The sequence below is a fragment of the Equus asinus genome, chromosome 21 (genome assembly GCF_041296235.1).
Source record: "Equus asinus isolate D_3611 breed Donkey chromosome 21, EquAss-T2T_v2, whole genome shotgun sequence".
Taxonomy (NCBI): Eukaryota; Metazoa; Chordata; class Mammalia; order Perissodactyla; family Equidae; genus Equus; species Equus asinus.
In genome coordinates, this window is record NC_091810.1 from 87,452,970 (window position 1) to 87,474,585 (window position 21,616).

Consider the following 21,616-nt stretch of genomic DNA (forward strand, 5'->3'; position numbering starts at 1 on the left):
GCGTCCCATGTGCCACAACTGGAAGGACCCACAACTAAGAATATACAACTATGTACCGGGGGGAGTTTGGGGAGAAAAAGGAAAAAAATTAAATCTTTAAGGAAAAAAAGAATCACCATTAAGAGAGTGAAAAGGCAAGCCACAGATCTGGAAAAGATATTTGCTACATATATAATCAAAAAGAGTTCATACGTAGGATATATAAAGAACTCTCATACATCAACTTAAGAATAATCCAATAGAAACATAGTCAAGAAACTTGAATAGGGATTTCAAAAAAAAGATATCAAAGAGCCAATAAACATATAAAAATGTGCTTAACCTCATGAGGAGTGAGGAGAATGGAAATTAAAAACATGAAGAGATACTACTGCATAGCCACTGGGATAGTGAAAATAAAATCATGTTAATGAGGATTTGGAATGACTGGATTTTTCATGCGCTTTGGTAGGAGTGGAAACTGGTGCAATCACTATGGAAAATTTTATTGCAGTATCTACTGTTACCAAAGTCTGTGATCCAGCGATTCTACTCTGCAGCTATGTGCCTGACATAAAGGTGTGCGCATAGGCACCAGGAGACACACACACAAATGTTTGTGGAAGCATTAATCATGATAGCCCAAAACTGGAAGCAACCAAATTCCATCAACAGTAGAATGGATAAAGAAATTGCGATATGTTCATGTTGTAGAATAGCAATGGAATGTTGTAAATAGCAATGAAAATGAACTAACTACAGCTATGCAAAAATAAAATAGGATGACTCTCACCAATGTAATGTACAAATGAAGAGAGACACAAAGGAATACATCCTGTATGTATGCATTTAAATACAGTTCAAAAAACAGGTAAAACTATCCTGTTTGACTATCATAAAACTTGTTGTAGGGAGGTGAGAGGGAGTAGAGATGGGGAGAGGGCATTAGTGGCCATTTTTCTAGTCTCCTGCCTTTTAGCAATCCCTTATTTTACTTCTTTGAATGTGTTAAACTTTTTTATAGTCTATGTCTAACGGATTCAATAATCAATTATTTTGGGGTCAGGTATGGCCGACTCTTGCTTCTACTGGCTCTTACACATGGTGACATTCCTTTGTGTGTTTTTGTGATTTCTTTTTTTACTGTAAACTCATATTGCCTGGAAAGATAGTTGTGGCAATTCACTGAGCTCTAGTTTGAAGGTAGCTGCCTCCAGAGAGAATTTGCTTCTGCCACATGCTCAGGGAGCTGCCATCTCAGGGCTACATTAAATTAAATTCTGGCTCTGAGGTTTCTTTGAACCATCCAGGTGGTATTAATTCAAGGTAGAAACCTGTGTTGTGAGATCTCAGGGGATAGATTGTCTTCTGTGTACTCAGTATCAGTTTGAGGTAGGCAATTTCCCCCGGGATCCTTTGGGGGAGGGGAGAATTGGGTTTATTCCTAGTTTATCCATACTCTAAGGGCATAACACTATGGGCCACGTTATGTTTTAGACCACCCTTTATGCAGTATTTTCTACTGGACTCCACCTGTAGTGGTCTTGGGCTTTATCTCCTGTCCTCTGGACTGCATGATCCATGAAAACCAGAGCCAATTGCTTGAGTGATGCTTTCAAGGGAAGAGCTGGCTTCAGTGGCCTGCGTACCCCTCCAGGTCCCCACGTTCTCTCATTAGTTGGCCTTTGGTCTTTACTCACTAACCTGCCAGTCAATCAACACATTTTAAAACGATATTTTTTAAACTCTTAAAAGAAAACATAGAGGAAAAGCTTCAGGACGTTGGATTTGGCAATGATTTCTTGGATATGACAGCAAACGCGCAGGCAACAAAAGTAAAATAGATAAATTGGGCTACACCAAAATGTAAAAGTTCCATGCATCAAAGGACACACTCAACAGAATGAAAAGGCAACCCATGGAATGGGAGAAAGTAGTTGCACATCATCTACCTGTTGAGGAGTTAACACCCAGAATATGTAAAGAACTTCTACAACTCAACAAGAAAAAAAACCAGGCAACCCGATTTAAAAACAGGAAAAGGACTTGAATAGATGTTCTCCAAAGAAGACACACAGATGACCAATAAGTACATGAAAAGCACATCATAATCACTGGAGGAATGGAGATGAGATCCCACTTCACATGATTGCGGTGGCTGCTCTCAGAAAACCAGAAAATAACACGTGTTGACAATGTGGAGAAATTGAAACCTTTGTGCACTATTGGTGAAAATGTAGAATAGCGCGGCCACTATAAAAACAGTATGGTGGTTCCTCAAAATTTTAAAAATAGAATCACCATATGATCCAGCAATTCCACTTTGGGGTATATTCCCCAAAGAATTGAAAGCAAGGTCTGGAAGAAGGATTTGTACACCCGTGTTCACAGCAGCATGTTTACAGTAGCCAAAAGGTGGAAGCAACCCAGATGTCCATTGACAGATGAGTGGATGAAGAGAATACAGCATACACATACAGCGGACTATTAGTCAGCCTCTAAAAGGAAGGAGATTCTGACACATGCTACAACACGATCAACCTTGACCACATTATGCAAAGTGAGATAAGTCCATCACAAAAGAACAAATACTGCGTGATTCCTTTACATGAGGCATGTAGAGTAATCAAAATCATGAAGACATAAATGAGAATGTAGGTGCCAGGAACCGGGGGGAGGGGAGAATGAGAGTTATTGTTTAATGAGGACAGAGTTTCAGCTTTGCAAGCTGAAAAGAGTCTGGAGATGGAAAGTGGTGAGGGTTGTACAACAATGTGAAGGTACTTAATTCACTGAACTGTCACTTAAAAATGGTTAAAATGGTCAATTTTATGTTATGTGTATTTTACCACAATTAAAAAATAAATGTAAAAAAAGATATTTTAAGTATATAACCAGAATTTTTAGTTGTTTTTATTCAGAGAGTCAGTCAAGGTGCCCAGTCCATTCAAGCTGGAAATGGAAAGCAGTCTATGCATGTTAAGAGTGATCCTGAACAGCTCCTTAAAATGCAGCCCTCTTGGTTGTCAGGAGGCTGCTGAGGACTTCATGGTACATGTCTGTGGTCTTGCCCCAGGAAGCGACACTGCAAACCACAGGTTGAAGTCTTTGGGACCTGGCCAAGAGCCTGTTTTGCACAGCCCAATGTTCACATAGACACTGACGTGCCACATTGCCTCCTCTGTCAGAAGGACAGCTTGAGAAATCCAATCCAGCATTCAAACTAGGCGTTCTCTCATTAAAGAGGCCACAGGCACCAGCTCTGTAGTTAAGGTTGCAAGTGCTTTTTAATTTTCAGCCAAGGTATAATTTGGAATCCTATCCCTGACCAACATGTCATTACCTTGAAAAACACTAAATCCTGCAAATGCCACCAAAGCCTCTTTTAGGCTTAAATTCTGAACGGAAGGAATCCTCAGGTCATGGTGATTCTAATTGCTAAAAGGTGGCCTTCATGATTTGTAGCTTTACATACTCTCTCCTGTCAATTAGGAAGGGATTTAACCGTGACTGGGATCCCTTGTTACCACAAGAAATGACCTTGCCACAGACCCCTCCATTCAGAGAACTTGAGATGGCGCCAGATGCTCATGTGTTGCCACCAGTCCAGCTGCTTCAACATGAGAAGCACCTCGTTGCTGCATTTGCACAGTCCAGTTCTGAGCAGACCTCTAAATCCTAATAATGACTATAACTAGGAATATAAATTATTTATGAGATCATTTGACTATTACAATTTTTATCTAATTATGGGAAGATTGGTATAGCAACACTTCTGTATTAAAAAGAACACAACCACAGGAGGATAAATTTGTTGGTTAGAATGTCAACATCTGGAGGATTGCTGGGAAGATGATGCTATAGGAGGGCTCTGAACTCACCTCCTCCCATGGACACAACAAATTTACAAGTATCCTTGGAACAATTACCCCTGAGAACTGGAAACTGAACCCCAACAACAAGGGACAATGCTGACCGAGGTGGAAGAGGCAGAAATACCTTTCTGGAGAGGGAAAAAGCCATGTTCTAGCTGCAGAACTTCACAGCTGGGAGAAATTTCAAGTCATATAGGGGATCAGCCCCAGGTTCCAATGCCTGAAACAATTGTGTGTGGCCACACCTGGGGCCAGCCCTACCCAGCTGTGCTCCTGAGAGAGCTGATAACAGACTTCCAGGCCAGAGCCGTACAGCAATTGTAAGCCCCTGAGCCTAGCAACCAGCCACCGTGGCACCTACTCACTTAACAGAAAAATGGCAGCAAGAATGTGCTATTGGACCTTGTAGAAACCTGTGCTGGGGCTCCCCATGCCTGATAAGGTGGCTGAAAGGACCATAGCAGCCACTCACAGCTGAGCCTTACCACCGGCCAGCCAGGGAGACAGCCTAGCCTCCTCGTGCACCTGCAGTAAGAGCAACCCTGCCAGAACAGAAGGACACATGTATCCCACACAGGAAACACTCCTGCAACATTTGGAACTGATGATGAGAGGGAAGCCCATTCCTGGGCTTCATGAGGCATCTCTTACACAAGTCCACTTCTCCAAGATTGTGAGACATAGCTGATCTACCTAAAACATAGAGATAAGCTCAGAGAAATAGGCAAAATGAGGAGACAAAGGAATATGTTTCAGATAAAGGAACAAGACAAATCCTCAGAAAAAGAACTAAACAAAACAGAGATAAACAATCTACCTGATAAAGAATACAAACTAATAATCATAAGGATGCTCACTGATTTTGGGAGAAGAATAGATAAATACAGTGAGAACTTCAACAAAGAATTGGAAAATATAAAAAGAACCAATCAGAACTGAAGAATACAATAATGGAAATGGAAAATTCACCAGAGAGAATCAATCGCAGAGTAGATGATACAGAAGAACAGATCAGTGAGCTGGACAAAATATTAGAGGAGATCATCCAAGCTGAACAGATAAAAGAAAAAAAATAATTAAAAAGAACAAAGACTGTCTAAGAGACCTCTGGGATGACTCCAAGCACACTAACATCCATATTATAGGTGTACCAGAAGAAGAAGAGAGAGACAAAGGGGCAGAGAATCTATTTGAAGAAATAATAGCTGAAAACTTTCCTAATCTAAGGAAGGAAACAGATATCCAGGTACAGGAAGCACAGAGAACACCAAAGAGGCCCACACCAAGATACATTATAATTAAAATGTCAAGAACTAAAGACAAAAAGAGAATCCTAAAAGCTGCAAGAGAAAGGCAACAAGTTACATACAAAGGAAACCCCATAAGGCTATCAGCTGACTTCTCAGCAGAAACCTTACAGGTTAAAAGGGAGTAGCATGACATATTTGAAGTGCTGAAAGGGAAACACCTACAGCCAAGAATACTCTACCTGGCAAGCTTATCATTCAGAATGAAAGGAGAGATAAAAAGTTTTCCAGACAAGCACAAACTAAAGGAGTTTATCACCAATAAACCAGCCTTAGAAGAAATGGTAAAGGGGTTTGTTTAAGTGGAAAAGAAAATACCACAAATAGGAATAAGAAAATTATCCAAAAAATAATAGTAAAATCACTGGTAAAGGCAAATATACAGTAAAGGTAGCAGACCAACCACCTATAAAGCTAATATGAAGGTCAAAAGACAAAAGTACTAAAATTATCTGTTTCTAACAAAGAAGGTTAATGAATACACACACAAAAAAAAGCGGTTAAATATGATATCAAAAACATAAAATATGGGGCTGGACTTGTGGCGTACTGGTTAAGTTTGCGGACTCTGCTTCAGCAGCCCAGAGTTCACTGGTTCAGATCCTGGGCAGGGACCTACACACCACTCATCAAGCCAAGCCCACATAGAAGAACTAAAAGGATTTACAACTAGGCAGTACAACTATGTGCTAGGGCCTTGGGGAAGGGGAAAAAAAAAAGAGAGGAAGATTAGCAACAGATGTTAGCTCAGGGTCAATCTTCCTCAATAAAAAAAAAAGAGCATACCTTAAAAAAAAATCAGGGGCTAGGCTGGTGGTGCAGCAGTTAAGTTTGCACATTCCACTTTGGCAGCCCAGGGTTTGCCAGTTCAGATCCCAGGCGTGGACCTATGCACCACTTATGCAGCCATGCTGTGGCAGGAGTCCCACATATAAAGTGGAGGGAGATGGGCAGAGATGTTAGCTCAGGGCCAGTCTTCTTCAGCAAAAAGAGGAGGATTGGCCGCAGATGTTAGCTCAGGGCTAATCTTCCTCAAAAAAAAAAAATCATCTCAAAGAGCTGTTGCTCCATTAGGAATAAAAAAAAAAATAAGAAGCTCAAAGTGTAAAAAAATAAAGAAAATAAAATATAGGAAGAGGGGAGTAAAAGAGTAGAGCTATTAGCAAGAGGTCAAACTTAAGAAACCATAAACTTAATATAGATTGCTATTTATTTAGGTTAGTATATATGAACCTCATGGCAATCACAAACCAGAAACTTATAATAAATACACAAAAAAATTAAGAGAAAGGAACCCAAATATAATGCTAAAGAAAGCCATCAAGCCAGAAGGGAAGAGAGCAAGAGAAGAGGAAAGGAACAGAGAAGAACTACTAAAGCACGCAGAAAAAAAGTAACAAAATGGCAATAAGTACATACTTATCAATAGCTACTTTAAATGTCAATGGATTAAATGCTCCAATCAAAATACATAGGGTGGCTGACTGGATAAAAAAACAAGACCCATATACATATATATACTGCATCCAAGAGACACACTTCAGACACACTTCAGACACCTAAAGACACTCACAAATGGAAAGTGAAGAGATGGTAAAAGACACTCCATGCAAATGGCAATGAAAAGAAAGCTGGGGTAGCAATACTTACATTAGACAAAATAGACTTTAAAGCAAAAACTGTAACAAGAGACAAGGAAGGGTACTATATAATGATAAAGGGAACAATTCAACAAGAGGATATAACACTTGTAAATATCTATGCAGCCAACATAGGTACACCTAGATATGTAAAGCAATTGTTAGCAGACATAAAAGGAGAAATAGACAGTAACACAATAATAGTAGGAGACGTTAACACTGCACTCACACCAATGGATAGATCATCCAAACAGAAGATCAATAAGGAAACATTGGCTTTACATGACACGTTAAACCAGATGGACTTAGAAGATATATACAGAACATTCCATCCAAAACCCACAGAATACACATTCTTTTCGAATGCACATAGAACATTCTCCAAAGTGGATCACATATTAGACCACAGAACAAGTCTCAATAAATTTAAGAAGATTGAAATAATACCAAGCATCTTTTCTGAACACAACAGTATGAAACTAGAAATAAACTATAGGAATAAAACTGGAAAAGCCACAAATATGAGGAGATCAAACAAAGTGTTACTGTTAGGTCAATGAGGAAATCAAAGGAGAAATAAAAAAATATCTGGAGACAAATGAAAATGAAACTACAACATACCAAAATTTATGGGATACAGCAAAAACAATTCTAAGAGGAAAGTTTATAGCAACATAGGCCTACATCAACAAAAAAGAAAAATCTCAAATAAACAATCTAACAGTGCACCTAAAGGAACTAGAAAAAAGGAAGAATAAAGGAAGCCCCAAATCAGTAGAAGGAAGGAAATAATAAAATAAGAGCAGAAATAAATAAAATAGAGACCAAAAAAAAAATAGAAAAAAATCAGTGACACTAAGAGCTGGTTCGTTGAAAAAATAAGTAAAATTGACAAACCTTTAGCTAGACTCACCAAGAAAAAAAAGAGAGAACTCAGAAACGAAAGAGGAGAAATTACAATGGACACCTCAGAAATACAAAAGATTATAAGAGAATACTATGAAAAGCTATACACCAACAAATTGGATAAGCTAGAACAAATGGATAAATTCTTAGAATCATACAACCTTCCAAAACTGAATCAATAAGAAATAGAGAATTTGAATAGACCAATCACAAGTAAGGAGATCAAAACAGTAATCAAAAACCTCCCCAAAAATAAAAGTCCAGGACCAGACGGCTTCCCTGGTGAATTCTACCAAACATTCAAAGAAGATGTAACACCTTTCCTTCTGAAACTCTTCCAAAAAATTGAAGAGGAGTGGAAGCATCCTAACTCATTCTATGAGGCCAACATTACCCTGATATCAAAAGCAGACAAAGACAACACAAAAAAAAGAAAATTATAGGCCAATATCACTGATGAACATCTATGCAAAAATCCTCAACAAAATACTAGCAAATCAAATACAACAATATGTCAAAAAAATCATACTCCATGATCAAGTGGGATTTATTCCAAGGATGCAGGGATGGTTCAACATCTGCAAATCAATCACCATGATTCACCACATTAACAAAATGAAGAATAAAAATCACGTGATCATCTCAATAGATGCAGAGAAAGCACTCGACAAGATACAGCATCCATTATGATAAAAACTCTGAATAAAATGGGTATAGACGGAAAGTACCTCAACAAAGTAAAGGCCATATATGACAAAACCACAGCTAATATCATACTCAATGGAGAAAAACTGAAAGCCATCCCTTTAAGAACAAGAACCAGACAAGGATGCCCACTTTCACCACTCTTATTTAACATATTATTGGAAGTCCTAGCCAGAGCAATCAGGCAAGAAAAAGAAATAAAAGGAATCCCAATTGGAAAGTAAGAAGTGAAACTGTCACTATTTGCAGATGACATCATTTTATTTATAGAAAACTCTAAAGAATCAACCAAAAAAACTCTTAGAAATAATAAATGAATACAGTAAAGTTGCAGGATACAAAATCAACATACAAAAATCAGTTGTGTTTCTGTACACTAACAATGAAGTAGCAGAAAGAGAGATTAAGAATACAATCCCATTTATGACTACAACAAAAAGAATAAAATACCTGGGAATAAATTTAACCAAAGAGGTGAAAGACCTGTACCCTGAAAACTATAAAACATTGTTGAAAGAAATTGAAGAAGACACAAAGAAATGGAAAAACATTCCATGCTCTTGGATTGGAAGAATTAACATAGTTAAAATGTCCATACTTCCTAAAACAATCTACAGATTCAATGCAATCCCTATCAAAGTTCAAACAACATTTTTCACAGAAATAGAAGAAAGAATCCTAAAATTTATATGGAGCAACAGAAGATGCCAAATAGCCAAAGGATTCCTGAGAAAAAAATACCAAAGCTGGAGCTATCACACTCCCTGATTTCAAAATATACTACAAAGCTATAGTAACCAAAACAGCATGGTTCTGGCACAAAAACAGACACACAGATCAATGAAGCAGAATCAAGAGCCCAGAAATGAAGCAACGTGTCTACGGACAGCTAATTTTTGACAAGGGAGCCAAGAACATACAATGGAGAAAGGAGAGTCTCTTCAATAAATGGTGTTGGGGAAACTGGACAGCCACATGCATAAGAATGAAAGTAGACCATTATCTTCCACCATACACAAAAATTAACTCAAAATGGATTAAAGATTTGAATGTAAGACTGGAAACCATAAAATTTCTAGAAGAAAACATAGGCAATACACTCTTCAACATCAGTCTTAGCAGCATATTTTCAAATACAATGTCTGACCAGGCAAGGGAAGCAAAAGAAAAAATAAACAAATAGGACTATAGCAAACTGGAAATCTTCTGCATAGCAAAGGAAACCATTAACAAAACCAAAAGACAACCTAACAATTGAGAGAAGATATTTGCAAACCATATATCTGATAAGGGGTTAATATCCAAAATATATAAAGAACTCATACATCTCAACAACAACAACAAAAACAACCCAATTGAAAAATGGGCAAAAGATCTGAACAGACATCTTTCCAAAAAAGATATACAGGCTGCCAACAGGCAAATGAAAAGATACTCAACATCACTAATTATTAGAAAAATGCAAATCAAAACTACAATGAGGTATCACCTCACTCCCGTCAGAATGGGTGTAATTAACAAGACAAGAAATAACAAGTGTTGGAAAGGATGTGGAGAAAAGGGAACTCTCATACACTGCTGGTGGGAATGCAAACTGGTACAGCCACTGTGGAAAACATTATACAGATTGCTCAAAAAATTAAGAATAGAACTACTGTGTGATCCAGCTATTCCACTACTGGGTATTTATCCAAAAACGATGAAAACATGAATGCATAAAGATAGATTCACCCCTGTGTTCATTGCAGCATTATTCACAATAGCCAAGACTTGGAAACAACCTAAGTGCCCAACAAGGGACAGATGGATAAAAAAGATGTGGTATGTATACACAATGGAATACTATTCAGCCATAAACAAGACAAAATCTTGTCATTTGCAGCAACATGGATGGACCTTGAGGGTATTATGCTAAGTGAAATAAGTCAAACAGAGAAAGTAAAATATCATATGATCTCACTTGTAAATAGAAGTTAAAAACAACAAACAGATAGACACAGAGATTAGATTAGTGGACACTAGAGGGGAAAGGGGGAGGCAGGAGGGCGAAAGGGGTAACTGGGCACATACATGTGATGACGAATGATAATTAGTCTCTGGGTGGTGAACATGATGTAGTCAACACAGAAATCAAAATATAATGATGCGCACATGAAATTTATATAATACTATAAACCGATGTTACCTCAATAAAGTAATTAATTAATTAAATTTTAAAAAAGAATAGTGACATCTGTATTAGTTGCTCAGGCTGCAGTGACAAAGTGCCACAGAATGAGTGGCTTAAACAGCAGAAATTTATTTTCTTGCAGTTCTGGAGGCTGGAGGTCTGAAATCAAGATGCCGGCAGCGTTGGTTTCTGCTGAGGCCTCTCTCCTTGACTTGTAGATGGCCGTCTTCTCCCTGTGTCTCCACATCGTCTTCTTTCTGTACACATCTGTGTCCAAATGTCCTTTTCTTAGAAGGACACCAGTTACACTGGAGTGGAGCCCACCCTAATGACCTCATTTTAGCTTAATTACTTCTTTAAAGGCCCTGTCTCCAAATACAGCCCCATCCTGAGGTGCTGGGGTTCGGACTTGAACATGGGAATTTGGAGGGACACAATTCAGCCCATGATAACATCTAAAAAGATGTGCTCCAATGTCTTATCTCATCATAAAGCTTGGTGTTTCCCATATAATTCCTCAATGAGTCTTCATTCTAAAGGGAAATTATGTTATTTTCATCCGACTTTCTCTTTGGGTAATTAGAAAGTTATCTTAGAGCCAAAAATGTTAAGGTAATTAACACAATTGACTTTTAAGCAATATTAAAACACAGAACATTCTTGTCTTCATTGTGTAAGAACTTTTTACCTTGCATTCTTAGGCTTCGCTTCTGGAGTTGAAGGGGCGCAGCACCTGCCCATTTACCACCCTAGAGCTCATTGATTGCAAGATGGATCCGTGGTCTCTCGGGAGACTTGGGGAGGCTCTGCAGTTCAGCAGTTTGCACTCTCTTGTCCTGGATTACTGCAAGTAAGGCTGGAATGTGAATCCTGCAGGGCTGTTAACTTCTGTCAGCTGGAGGAGGCAGAGACAGGGGAGGGCAATGTCCTGGTTCCTTGTGCCTCATCAAGTCACTGCTGAAAAGGGAATTCTAGTGCATCCTTAGAGTTAATGTTCCTGAGTAAATGTTGGGGTTCTCAAAAAGAGTCTCTATTCATTCATTTATTCTTTCAACAAATATTTGTTGAAGGCCAATTTGTGCGAGACACTGTGATCATTGCTAAGGAAGATACAGATATATATAAGGCAATGCCGCTGACCAAGGGAGTCCGGGGGATAGTAGAGGAGAAGACATGCTCCTGACTATGTATAATGCAAAGTAGAAAGCCTGAATATCACAGAAGATGTCCATATACATTTTAGTGGTAGTTTGGATAACGGAAAGCACAATTCCTGAGGTGATGGGTCAATATTTACCAGGAGAGGATGTGGGAGGAAAGGTGATGCTAGGGAAGAGCCAAGTGAGTCCTTTAGAGGGCGGGGACACCACCATGTCAGGGCAGGGTGAGAGGGTACTGATGATAATAATACCAGCTAATGGTTATTGAGTGCTTACTGTGTGCCAAGCACAGTACATGGATTATCTCATTTATTCTCCCAAAAAGAGATAGATATGTACCGTGACATATAGATGTATGATAGATATGTACCATTTCTACCCTTAGACTATGGATGAGAAAAGACTCGGGGGATTAATTGGCTTATTCAAGGCCATTCAGCTCTTAGGGATGGAACCTAGAAGTGAATCAGAGCCCACCTCTGATCCATGACACTAGATTGCTGGGGTCTATAATTTACCATCCATGGACAATTTCAAACTGCTTGTGTGATCTGGGTAAGTCATGCAGCCGCTCTGATCTATAATGAGATGATCTCCTCCACTTCACTAGTCTATGCTTCTGTGACGATCCCCATGTAGCCAGGTGGTACCCTGTACTCAAAAGGCCAGTGAGCTGTGAGGTGACAGAGATGATTCAAGCTTGAGAAGTGGCACCACAGAGACTCAAAGTCCCTCCCAAGGAACAAGGGTCTTATTAGGGCTCTGGTTGTGACACTGGACGAGTCTGTCAGCAAAAGCTGGGGAGAGGGAGTTCTCTGTGGAGGTTCTCTAGGTTTCTAAAATGCTGAGAGGAGCCTTAGGCAAGGTCTCCTAATGCAAGGCAGCAGCCGGCCAAGGTCCTCAGGAAACTTGCCAGCTTCCCGCACCGCACAGGGCGGAACCAGCCCCACTGCTCTGAGAACCCTCAAGACCCCAGCCCTTGGGCTGGACCCGGAGACCTGCCCTAGTGGAAAGAGAAAGAAAGAATTCCCACCTTCAGGAAACAGCTTGTTTTAATTGTCAGTTGAAATCCTGCTGCTGCTAAGACACCCAGAGTTGTCAGGGCTGGGTAGCTGGGAATCACACCCGAGATGTCAACACTAGTGAAATCGCAGGGTCCCAGCCCCCGGGGATGGAGTTCTTTCCACACTGTCTTCCCAGATAGGCTGTGAAGGCAGCATGTGCTTTTTTCTCAGGCACCGCTACATTCCCACAATCAGTGCGGTAGCTGGCCCTCAATAATTACTTGTTAAGTGAATTAATAGATTTTAAAAGTTATTTCTGTTAATACTACTCACCTCATTTTAAAGTTCAAGCCTTGATGTTCCACATTCCCTGAAGATGTCCCCTTACCTCCCCCATGCTCTGTTCCCTCACCTAATACCTTCCCGGAGGCTGTGGCTGGCGTCAATGAGCCGATGCTTGTGGTTCCACTTTGCAAACTCTAAGGGCTGTGCCGTGCAAGGTGAGAAGCAGCACCAGCCGTGAAAGGAGGGTGGGAGGTTGAACTTTCCTGAGCCTGCTTTGGACACACTTTAACGGGCCCCTCCTCGCAGAGTCCTCCCAGGCTCCTTCGTCCCTGCCAGCCAGTTCACCTGTCTTCAGGAGTCAGAGCTTGCTCTCCGTCTGCTCCCTCGAATGGGCGCTTCAACCTGCCCTCTGCTCTCTTTGCCCAGGAAGCAGACTCCGGGTGCCCCTTCCTCCACACGCAGGCCGCCCCCCACGGCCCACCCAGCCCACCCCCACAGCCTGCCCCAGCCCAGGCAGCCCACGCTGGGGATCAGCAGATGTGCCTCCACCTGCCCTGCAGAGGGCTTTCAAATCAGTAAGCCGGTGGGTGACACAGCTTTTAAAAGTCACTAATTTGTGCCTGTCGTTTCTTTTTAGCTTTGGAATTGAAGAAATTGAGCGTATTTTCTTGGGCCTGGAGAACAACCAAAGGCTCCAAGGCCTCAGCCTGCGTTACTGTGGTCTGGGGCCACGGAGCGGGCCAGCGCTGGGCTCAGTCGTAAGCCAGAGTGCTGTCCGGTGAGACGCGTCCCCCTTCCCACCCCCTCCCATCTTGGCACTGCTCTGTCTTGAGTTGTATCACAGCTTGTTTACAGAGCCTACTAGCTATGAGTTCCCCTGACTTTTCATTATGATTTTAATCATCTTTCTCTCCCTTCTAATTACTTTTGGTTTCTTTTTCTTATTATAAGAGAAAGATCCTTTACTTACTTTTGAAAATCAAGGGTGGCAGGCCAAATACATGTTTTTGGCCAGATGACATGGTCACAAGGTCTATTTTTTTTGTGACATAGTCTGTTTATTATGATTATTTATTATTTTATAACTAGATCTATTATTTTATGAGATGACCTCAAATCCAAATTTGAGGAAGTGGAAATAACACCAAATGAACAGTGTGTTTCGCCCCCTTCCCCAGTGAGCTGCACCTCGACGGCAATTACTTGCAATGTTCTGGAGCTCTGGCTCTGCTCAGACCCCTAGCAGAGTATGCAGAGATGCAGGGCAAAGGCTGGCCCACCATATCCTCACCAGACGCCAGGAATCCCCCTCAGCTTCTCGGAGGTAAGCACTGGAGAATTTGGCCTTAAATTCCTTTTGGGCCCACCCAAAAGAGGAAAACTTTGGTTTGGGATTAAAATTACCTTCCCAGTGGTCAACGGAGAATCTTCTTCCTGAGTATGTGTGGGAGCAGAATGACGGTCCTCAAAGATGAGTTTGTCCTGTTCTTCAGAACCTGTGACTGTTACTTCACATGGCAAAAGGGACCTTATAGTCCTTTTAAATTAAATCAAGTGATTAAATTAAAGACCTTGAAATGGAGAGATTAGCCTGGATCATCCAGGTGTGTCCAGTGTAATCAGAAGGATCTTTATAAAAGGGAGGCAAGGGGGTCAGAGTCAGAGAGAAGGAGATGTGACAGTAGAAGGAGAGGTCGGAGTGATGTGAGGAAGAGGCCATGAGCCTCTAGTAGCTGGAAAGGACAAAGAATCTAATTCTCCAGAGTCTCAGGAGGAACCCAGCGCTGCCAATGTCTTAACTTTTGCCTGTAAGGCCCGTTTCAAACTCCTGACCTCCAGAACTGTAAGGCAATAAATTCGTATTGTTTAAGCCACTAAGTTTGTAGTCATTTGTTACAGCAGCAAAAAGAAACAAGTATAGCATGTTAATTGGAATTCTTCCAGTTAAAAGTGAAAGCAGCCCAAACAGAATTAAAGAAAAATTGGGGTTTATTGGCCCAAGTAACTGGGACGTCCACAGGTGGGGCTGTCTTCAGAGATGGCTGAATTCAGAGGCTCAAATCATGTTAGCAGGAGACCCTGAGTTTGCTGCTCTTGACTCTTCTTCCCCTCCGAGGGTTGGCCTTCTCTTCCAGAGCAGCCAATCTTCCTCCAAGCAGGAAACAGCACTTGACATGTCTGCCAGCAGTCCCAGGGCTGTATCATCATGACTTGTAATCAGTCAGAAAGGGTGAGTCTCCTTCTTCCAGTGGCTGTGGGTCGAATCCCATAGGAAGGCCCTAACTGGCCCTTCTTGGGTCACACACTACCTCTTGGACCAGCCCTATGGCCCAGGTCATGGTAAACCATGATTGGCCAGGACGGATCACACACCCACGGTGGGGAGGGGTGGAGAGGGGCAGCCCTGCCAGAATCACGATTTGCAGTGGAGAAGTGGCAGTCCCCAAGAAGTAGACAGATGAGGGGCACAGACGCAGGACTGACAAGAACAACAGCTGCTTACTCCCCTATGAAAGGCTTTTCATTTGTTTTAATAGATCCCAAGTACACATATTCATGTCACATTTTAAAGCTGACTACTTTTAATCATTGGTAACAGTAAACTATAGCAAGTAGTTAATAGCACAGACTTAGAGTTGAACCTGGGTTCAAATCCTACTCTAGCTGTGCGTGACTTTGGGCGAATTATCGGATCGATCTAACTTCAGCTTCTTCAGCTGCAAAATAAAAATGATGATAAGTACCCCATGGTGTATAGTGGGGATTAAGTGTTATAGCCTAAAGCAGTTAGCACGATGCCTTCACACAGTAAGCACTTGAGGGATATTAATTATCATTACCGTTATAGCAGCAACAGTCTCTTCCTGGGAGAGTAAAATCTCGAAGCACGTTGTTGAACACAATCACTGTACTTGCTGGAAAAAATGAACATAAAGAGCTGAAATGGGTGAACTGCTTTTGGCTTTGCTTTTAGTTTAAATAAATTGGGTTAAAAAAACCTCAAAAACTATGCACTTCTCACCACTACTCCATCAGTAAAATGGGTATAATAATACCTATCCTGCAGGGTTGTTATAAAGACTTTAAAGGTAGTATATGCAGAAGTGCTGGACAGCATGTCAGCATGTGACAGATACTAAGAAATGTTACTTGAATTTGCTCTTCTGGAGCCAGATCTTCTGATTCCTGACCAGACTCTCTCCCTGCCACTATGCTACATCTCATCCTGAGCTGCAGATGGGGTTCTAAAGTTCCAAGAAATATTTACCAAAATGGTAGGGAAAATCACTAAATTAGAATGTAATGAGAACCTCCAATGAAATCTTAGGCCAAACTCAGCCAAAACTATAGGGCATAATTGCTATGCGGTCTAGTGTGTATTCACAAACATATAATGAGTGGGAGTCAACCTTTGGGGATAAAATGATGCTACCTGGTCTTATTCCTGTCAATCCGGGTATCTCGTTGCCTCAGGGTTAAGAGGGTTAAGAGAGGGTTAGCATCATTAGCTTTATAACTTCTCTTCTCTATAAAATACTCCAAACTACAATTTTTTAAAAAGCTGACTCAAAATCATTATGTAGCCATTTTTTTAAATCATAGATGTAACTAACTGAAGGTACATTTAACCATCACAATTGCTCTGCAAAGTAGTTATGATAATCCCCATTTTCTGGTTGAGGAGACTGAAGCTCAAGGCTACAGAGCTTGTAAAGGTCAGAGCCAATCCCCCGGCCCAGGGCCCTGGTGACACCCCCCTTAGATTATGAGACACCATGTTCTCCAAGTCTTTTGATTCCTCAAAATGACTGGGGATTTTGCTCCAGGGTACAAAACAAAGTGACGTGTGCAAACTCAAGACAAACACATAAATCTCTGCCACAATTTGTTAAATGTTGGTAAATAATGGATAAAAAAGGTTGCATTTTGTAAAAAATTTTAATGAAATTTTATTGAAAATAGTATATCTCTGGTAATAACGCATATCCACATCAAATATAAATGCTGAAAATGTTCCATTTCTAGTGGATTAAGTCTAACTCTGTGCCAGTAAATATCTACATTAAATGAAGTACCATACTGTCAACAAAAACAAAGAGCTGAAGTCAAGTCTACTTTGTGGAAATGAATGCAAAGAACTTGCAACTAACAGAGATTCCTCAATATAATGACTGTCACTCATTTAGGAAATTTCATGGTATCAGAATTATATAGCTCATTTGTTGAACTTGATAATTCAGTCGACCCAATAAATATACAAAAGCATGCTGGAAAATAGTGTTTGCTGTCAAATATTACCTTCCCTTTGCTATTTTTACCAATATTACTGTAAAAAACCACAGTCCTATTTATGATGTCCTGTATTATAACTTTGGGATCTGAATAACTTAATGAATCTGATTTTTTTTTTTAATAATTGGAAATCTAAAAGCACCATCTCAAGGGCTTAGTGTGTGCAGGCAGGGACAGGTGTGAGAGGTGTGGGACTGGAAAAGTGAGGTGACAAGGATGTGGAGAAGAAACGTGGAGACCCCTTATTCCAGTTGTCCCAAGAGGTTTCTGCCCAGAAAAGCATTAAGGCTTAATCTGAGGGGTTCTGGATTTGTCTTCCCAGACTGCCAAAAAAGCCAAGTCAGAGCTGACCGCAGAGAGCGCCAGCCCTGTCATTCTTCATAGCAACCCCGGATGGGATGGAAACTGCTCCAGCTGGGCCAGGCCCTGTGGTCAGTGGTCAACAGACAGAATCTCTTTCAAGTTCTTCTCATTACTCAGGATCTCAGCAATAAGAACAACAAAACCCACAACAAGTACATTTCTAGGTTCTTCTCTTCGCCTAAGGCTGACTATAACAGTCTCCAACATCATATTCACTTGAACCTTGATTTTGATCCAGTTCAGCTTGTGCATTTCAGCTATTCTACGTTCTTTTGGGCGAGTGCATTAGTCTGCTCAGGCTGCCATAACAAAATACCACAGGTTGGGCGGCTTAAACAACAAATTTGTTTTCTCCAGTTCTGAAGGCTAGAAGTCCCAGATCAGCTGGGATTCAGTTCCTGGTGAGAGTTCTTTTCCTGACCTTAAAGACGGCCGCCTTCTTGCTGTGTCCTCACACGGCCTTTCCTGGGTGCGTGCACTTGAAGAGAGAGAAGGAGCGCTCTCTGGTGTCTCTCTTATAAAGACACTAGTCAATCTGATCAGGGCTCCACCTTATGACCTCATTTAACCTTCTTTACTTCCTTAGAGCTTGCATCTCCAAACACGTCTACAGTGGGCATCCAACATATGAATGGGGGTGAGGGGGCATGAACATTCAGTCCCTAACAGTAACATACATGCCAGTACAGAGTCAAAGTACCCTCTATGTCAGAGATGGAGCGACAGACCTCTGCGCGGGTAAATTAGTTTTCCTATCTTGATTTCACTTCTTTGCCAGCAGGATTTGCCTTAAATGATAGAATAAAAGAGGCCTATGAGGCAAGAAAAATGATTATGGTATATTACCAGCCCTCCCTTGGCCATGGGTAGATATAGGACCCAAGCTCCACCAGCTGGACATTGCCACCCTAAAATGTTATTCCTGAGCTGAGGAACCTGATGCCCCACCCCTAACAACCTGTGCCTTAGCTCCATATCCCTGAAGCTGCCGTGGTCCCTGTCCTTTTCAACCCTGGTCTTGAAACCAAGATGCCATAGACTGAAAATTGCGTACCTCCAAAATTCTTATGTTGAAGTCTTAATCCCCCAGGTGATGGTATTAGGAGGTGAGGCCTTTGAGAGGCCTTTGCGATGCCTCTGATTAGGTCATGAGAGCAGAGCCCTCCTGTGGGTTTAGTGCCCTTCTAAAAGAGACCCCAGAGAGCTCCCTCCCCTCTTCTGCCACATGAGGTTATAGCGAGAAGGCTGTCTGTGAAGCGGGAAGCAGGCCTCCCAGACACTGAATTTCCCAGTGCCTGGATCTTGGACTTCCCAGGCTCCAGAAATAAAGGCACACGAAAACCTCCTAGTGCGTGTGTTTAAGGGGATGTAGATGGTTTTAAAGAAATGTGCAGATTCTCAGCTTCCATAGGACCCAGTGCCTGATGAATATCCTCGGTCACAATCATCATTCTACTTTGCGGAAGAAAGGCATACTTCTCTCCCATCCAGTATCTGAGCAGAGTGTCTTTCCTAGGGTGCAAAAACAAAGAGACAATTCAAAATATTAATGCAAGTGTTAAGAAAGTGAATGACAAATAATTCAGTAACAAACCATTTTTTACTCATCAAGTGGCTTCCAATTTTTGCTTTTAACAAAATTGAAGGAAGACCTAATCAAATTATCAACTGACAGCTCATTCAAAATCTTTGTGTGTGTGATCAACCACTGTGTGGTTTTTAGCCTATAACTCAGGAGTTCAAAGAATTGAATAATACTGCTATGATAAAACTTCTTCTAGGATTGCCTGGTTAAATTTGAATTTTAGATAAAGAAACAATTTATTATAACTACGTCCCATGCAATGTTTGGGATATACTTTAAAACAATTATTCTTTGTTTATCTGACATTTGAACTGGGTGTCCTGTACTTGGGGGGTGAGTGAGGCTAAATCTGGAAATCCTATTCCATTCCCATCTGTATGAACAAGATTTCTCAGCACTTACAACTATAACAACGAAAAACAGAAATAGCATCAATGCTGAACTCTGCCTCATTTTAGCAGTAATATTTTTTACTGAATACATGAATTAATTGTAAAAACAAATAAATAAAACAGCACTATCCATGTCATTGAGAGATACATTCAATAAAATTTTATTTTTGTCTTTAATTAGGATTTATCAAAATCTATAAAATGTGTATGTGGTATGAATCAATCATACACTTCTAAAAATTGATTAATAACTGTGAAAGACATTTTTAATACTTTAACGCCTTATGGTCCCAAGAAATTTAAGAATCTCTTTTTTACAGAGAAGTACTACAGGATGACCTGGAAAAGACTTTCAAACATAAAATTCTGCAGTGTAAGTGGAATGGAAATACAAGTGAAAGCACAAGAAAAAAAGAGAAAAATGCAAAATTTTCAGTTGCTAAAGAAGAGTTTCCTCATGTTTTGGGTTGCTTGGGAATTTTTTAATGGATAAAGTTGGGTAGCAAATTTCTTGGAACTTAGAGTCCAGTTGATACACTTAAGATAATGATATAACAGATTTTACTCTTAAACGTCAATATTTGCCATGAACTAAAAATTTCATCCTTTTAAATTTTAAAATGTATGATGAAAAACTTTAGATATTGTCAACTTAAAAAGCAAATTCAGCACAACCAGAGGCACTCACAACTAGAATATGCAACTATGTACTGTGAGGCTTTGGGGAGAAGAAGAAGGAAAAAAAAAAAAAAAAGAAGGAGATTGGCAACAGATGTCATCTCAGGTGCCAATCTTTAAAAAAAAAAAAAAAAGCAAATTCATCTGTTATTTATCTCAAAATGAGTTTATTCAGGAATAGCCAAAAGAATTGCAATTTGGGATGTGCATTCTATGGCAAACCACAAGCAAATCCAGAAAAACAAGGAGGGGAACTGTTTCTATAGAGAAAAAGTGGAAGTAGGAGAGGCTGTTCTAAAGGAAAGTCCAGGGTTGGAAAGTAACAGTTCAGGGCAGCAATGGCTTCTTATTGGCTGAGCTGTGGCAGTTCTCATTGGCTGGGCTGTTCCTGGGTCGGAGAGAAATCTTCCCTCAGGAGTAAAGTAGTTGTACTTCCTGTCAGAAATTCAACCCTCAGTCTCTAGTTGTTTGGTGTAGTTGACCGTGAGGGGAGGGAGAGCTCCCCCTACAGGCCCTCTGGACTCCAATTTAGTTAAGGTTTCTTTAATTAATTTCCACAATGCATACCTAAAACCGTGCAAGATAGTCTATAGCTTTTCCACATGCCTCTGGGGTGTTATGAGAGCAAAAATTTTTTGAGGCTGCTGCTTTGTAAGGCACAAATGTTTGGTTTCTCTCCTGTTCTGTGAGCTGCTCCCAGGCCTTCCAGCACCTTCTCCTTCCTGACAGAGTCAGGCAAGCGGCTTTCTGTTGCTGACAAAGAGAAACGAATGCCTCATGATCCAATGACAAGTTTGTTTTCTTATTTACTCGTTATAACGTGTAAAACACAATCTTAGTAATGATGCTGCTTCCTTCCTTTGTCAAATGTGTGTGTGCCCACACGTGGGTGTGTATCTCCTAATATATGCCAGGTACTCTCCCCTGTGCTTGGGATACGTTAGCACGTAAAACAAATATCCCTGGCCCGAGGAGGCATGTGGTACAGGGGTGTATGTGTTTGGGGGCAGTCAGATAATATTTTAAAAACATAATAAATATATATATGCTATATATAGTTTGTTAGAAGGTGATGATTGCTGTGGAAAAAGAAAAAGTTGAGCAAGATAAGCAAGTGTGGGAGTCTGAGGAAGAAGTCGGACCAGGTGTGATTTTAAATAGATGGTTGAGTGTAGGCCTCCTGGACAAGGTAGCATTTGTCTACAGACACAGGAGGTGAGGGAGTGAGCCGGCAGATAAATGGGGACAACAGTCCAGGCAGAGCGGACAGCCTG

At 40.7% G+C, this 21,616-nt stretch overlaps 1 protein-coding gene across 1 annotated transcript in view; it reads left to right on the forward strand.

Annotated features, from left to right (window-relative positions):
- Window positions 1-21,616, forward strand: part of LOC106838142 (uncharacterized) — a 56,893-nt gene that overhangs the window by 12,139 nt on the left and 23,138 nt on the right. The window contains exons 5-7 of the mRNA XM_070492562.1: window positions 11,284-11,432; window positions 13,669-13,809; window positions 14,210-14,355. Coding sequence (XP_070348663.1) covers window positions 11,284-11,432; window positions 13,669-13,809; window positions 14,210-14,355 — 436 coding nt within the window. The remainder of the gene's footprint in view (window positions 1-11,283; window positions 11,433-13,668; window positions 13,810-14,209; window positions 14,356-21,616) is intronic.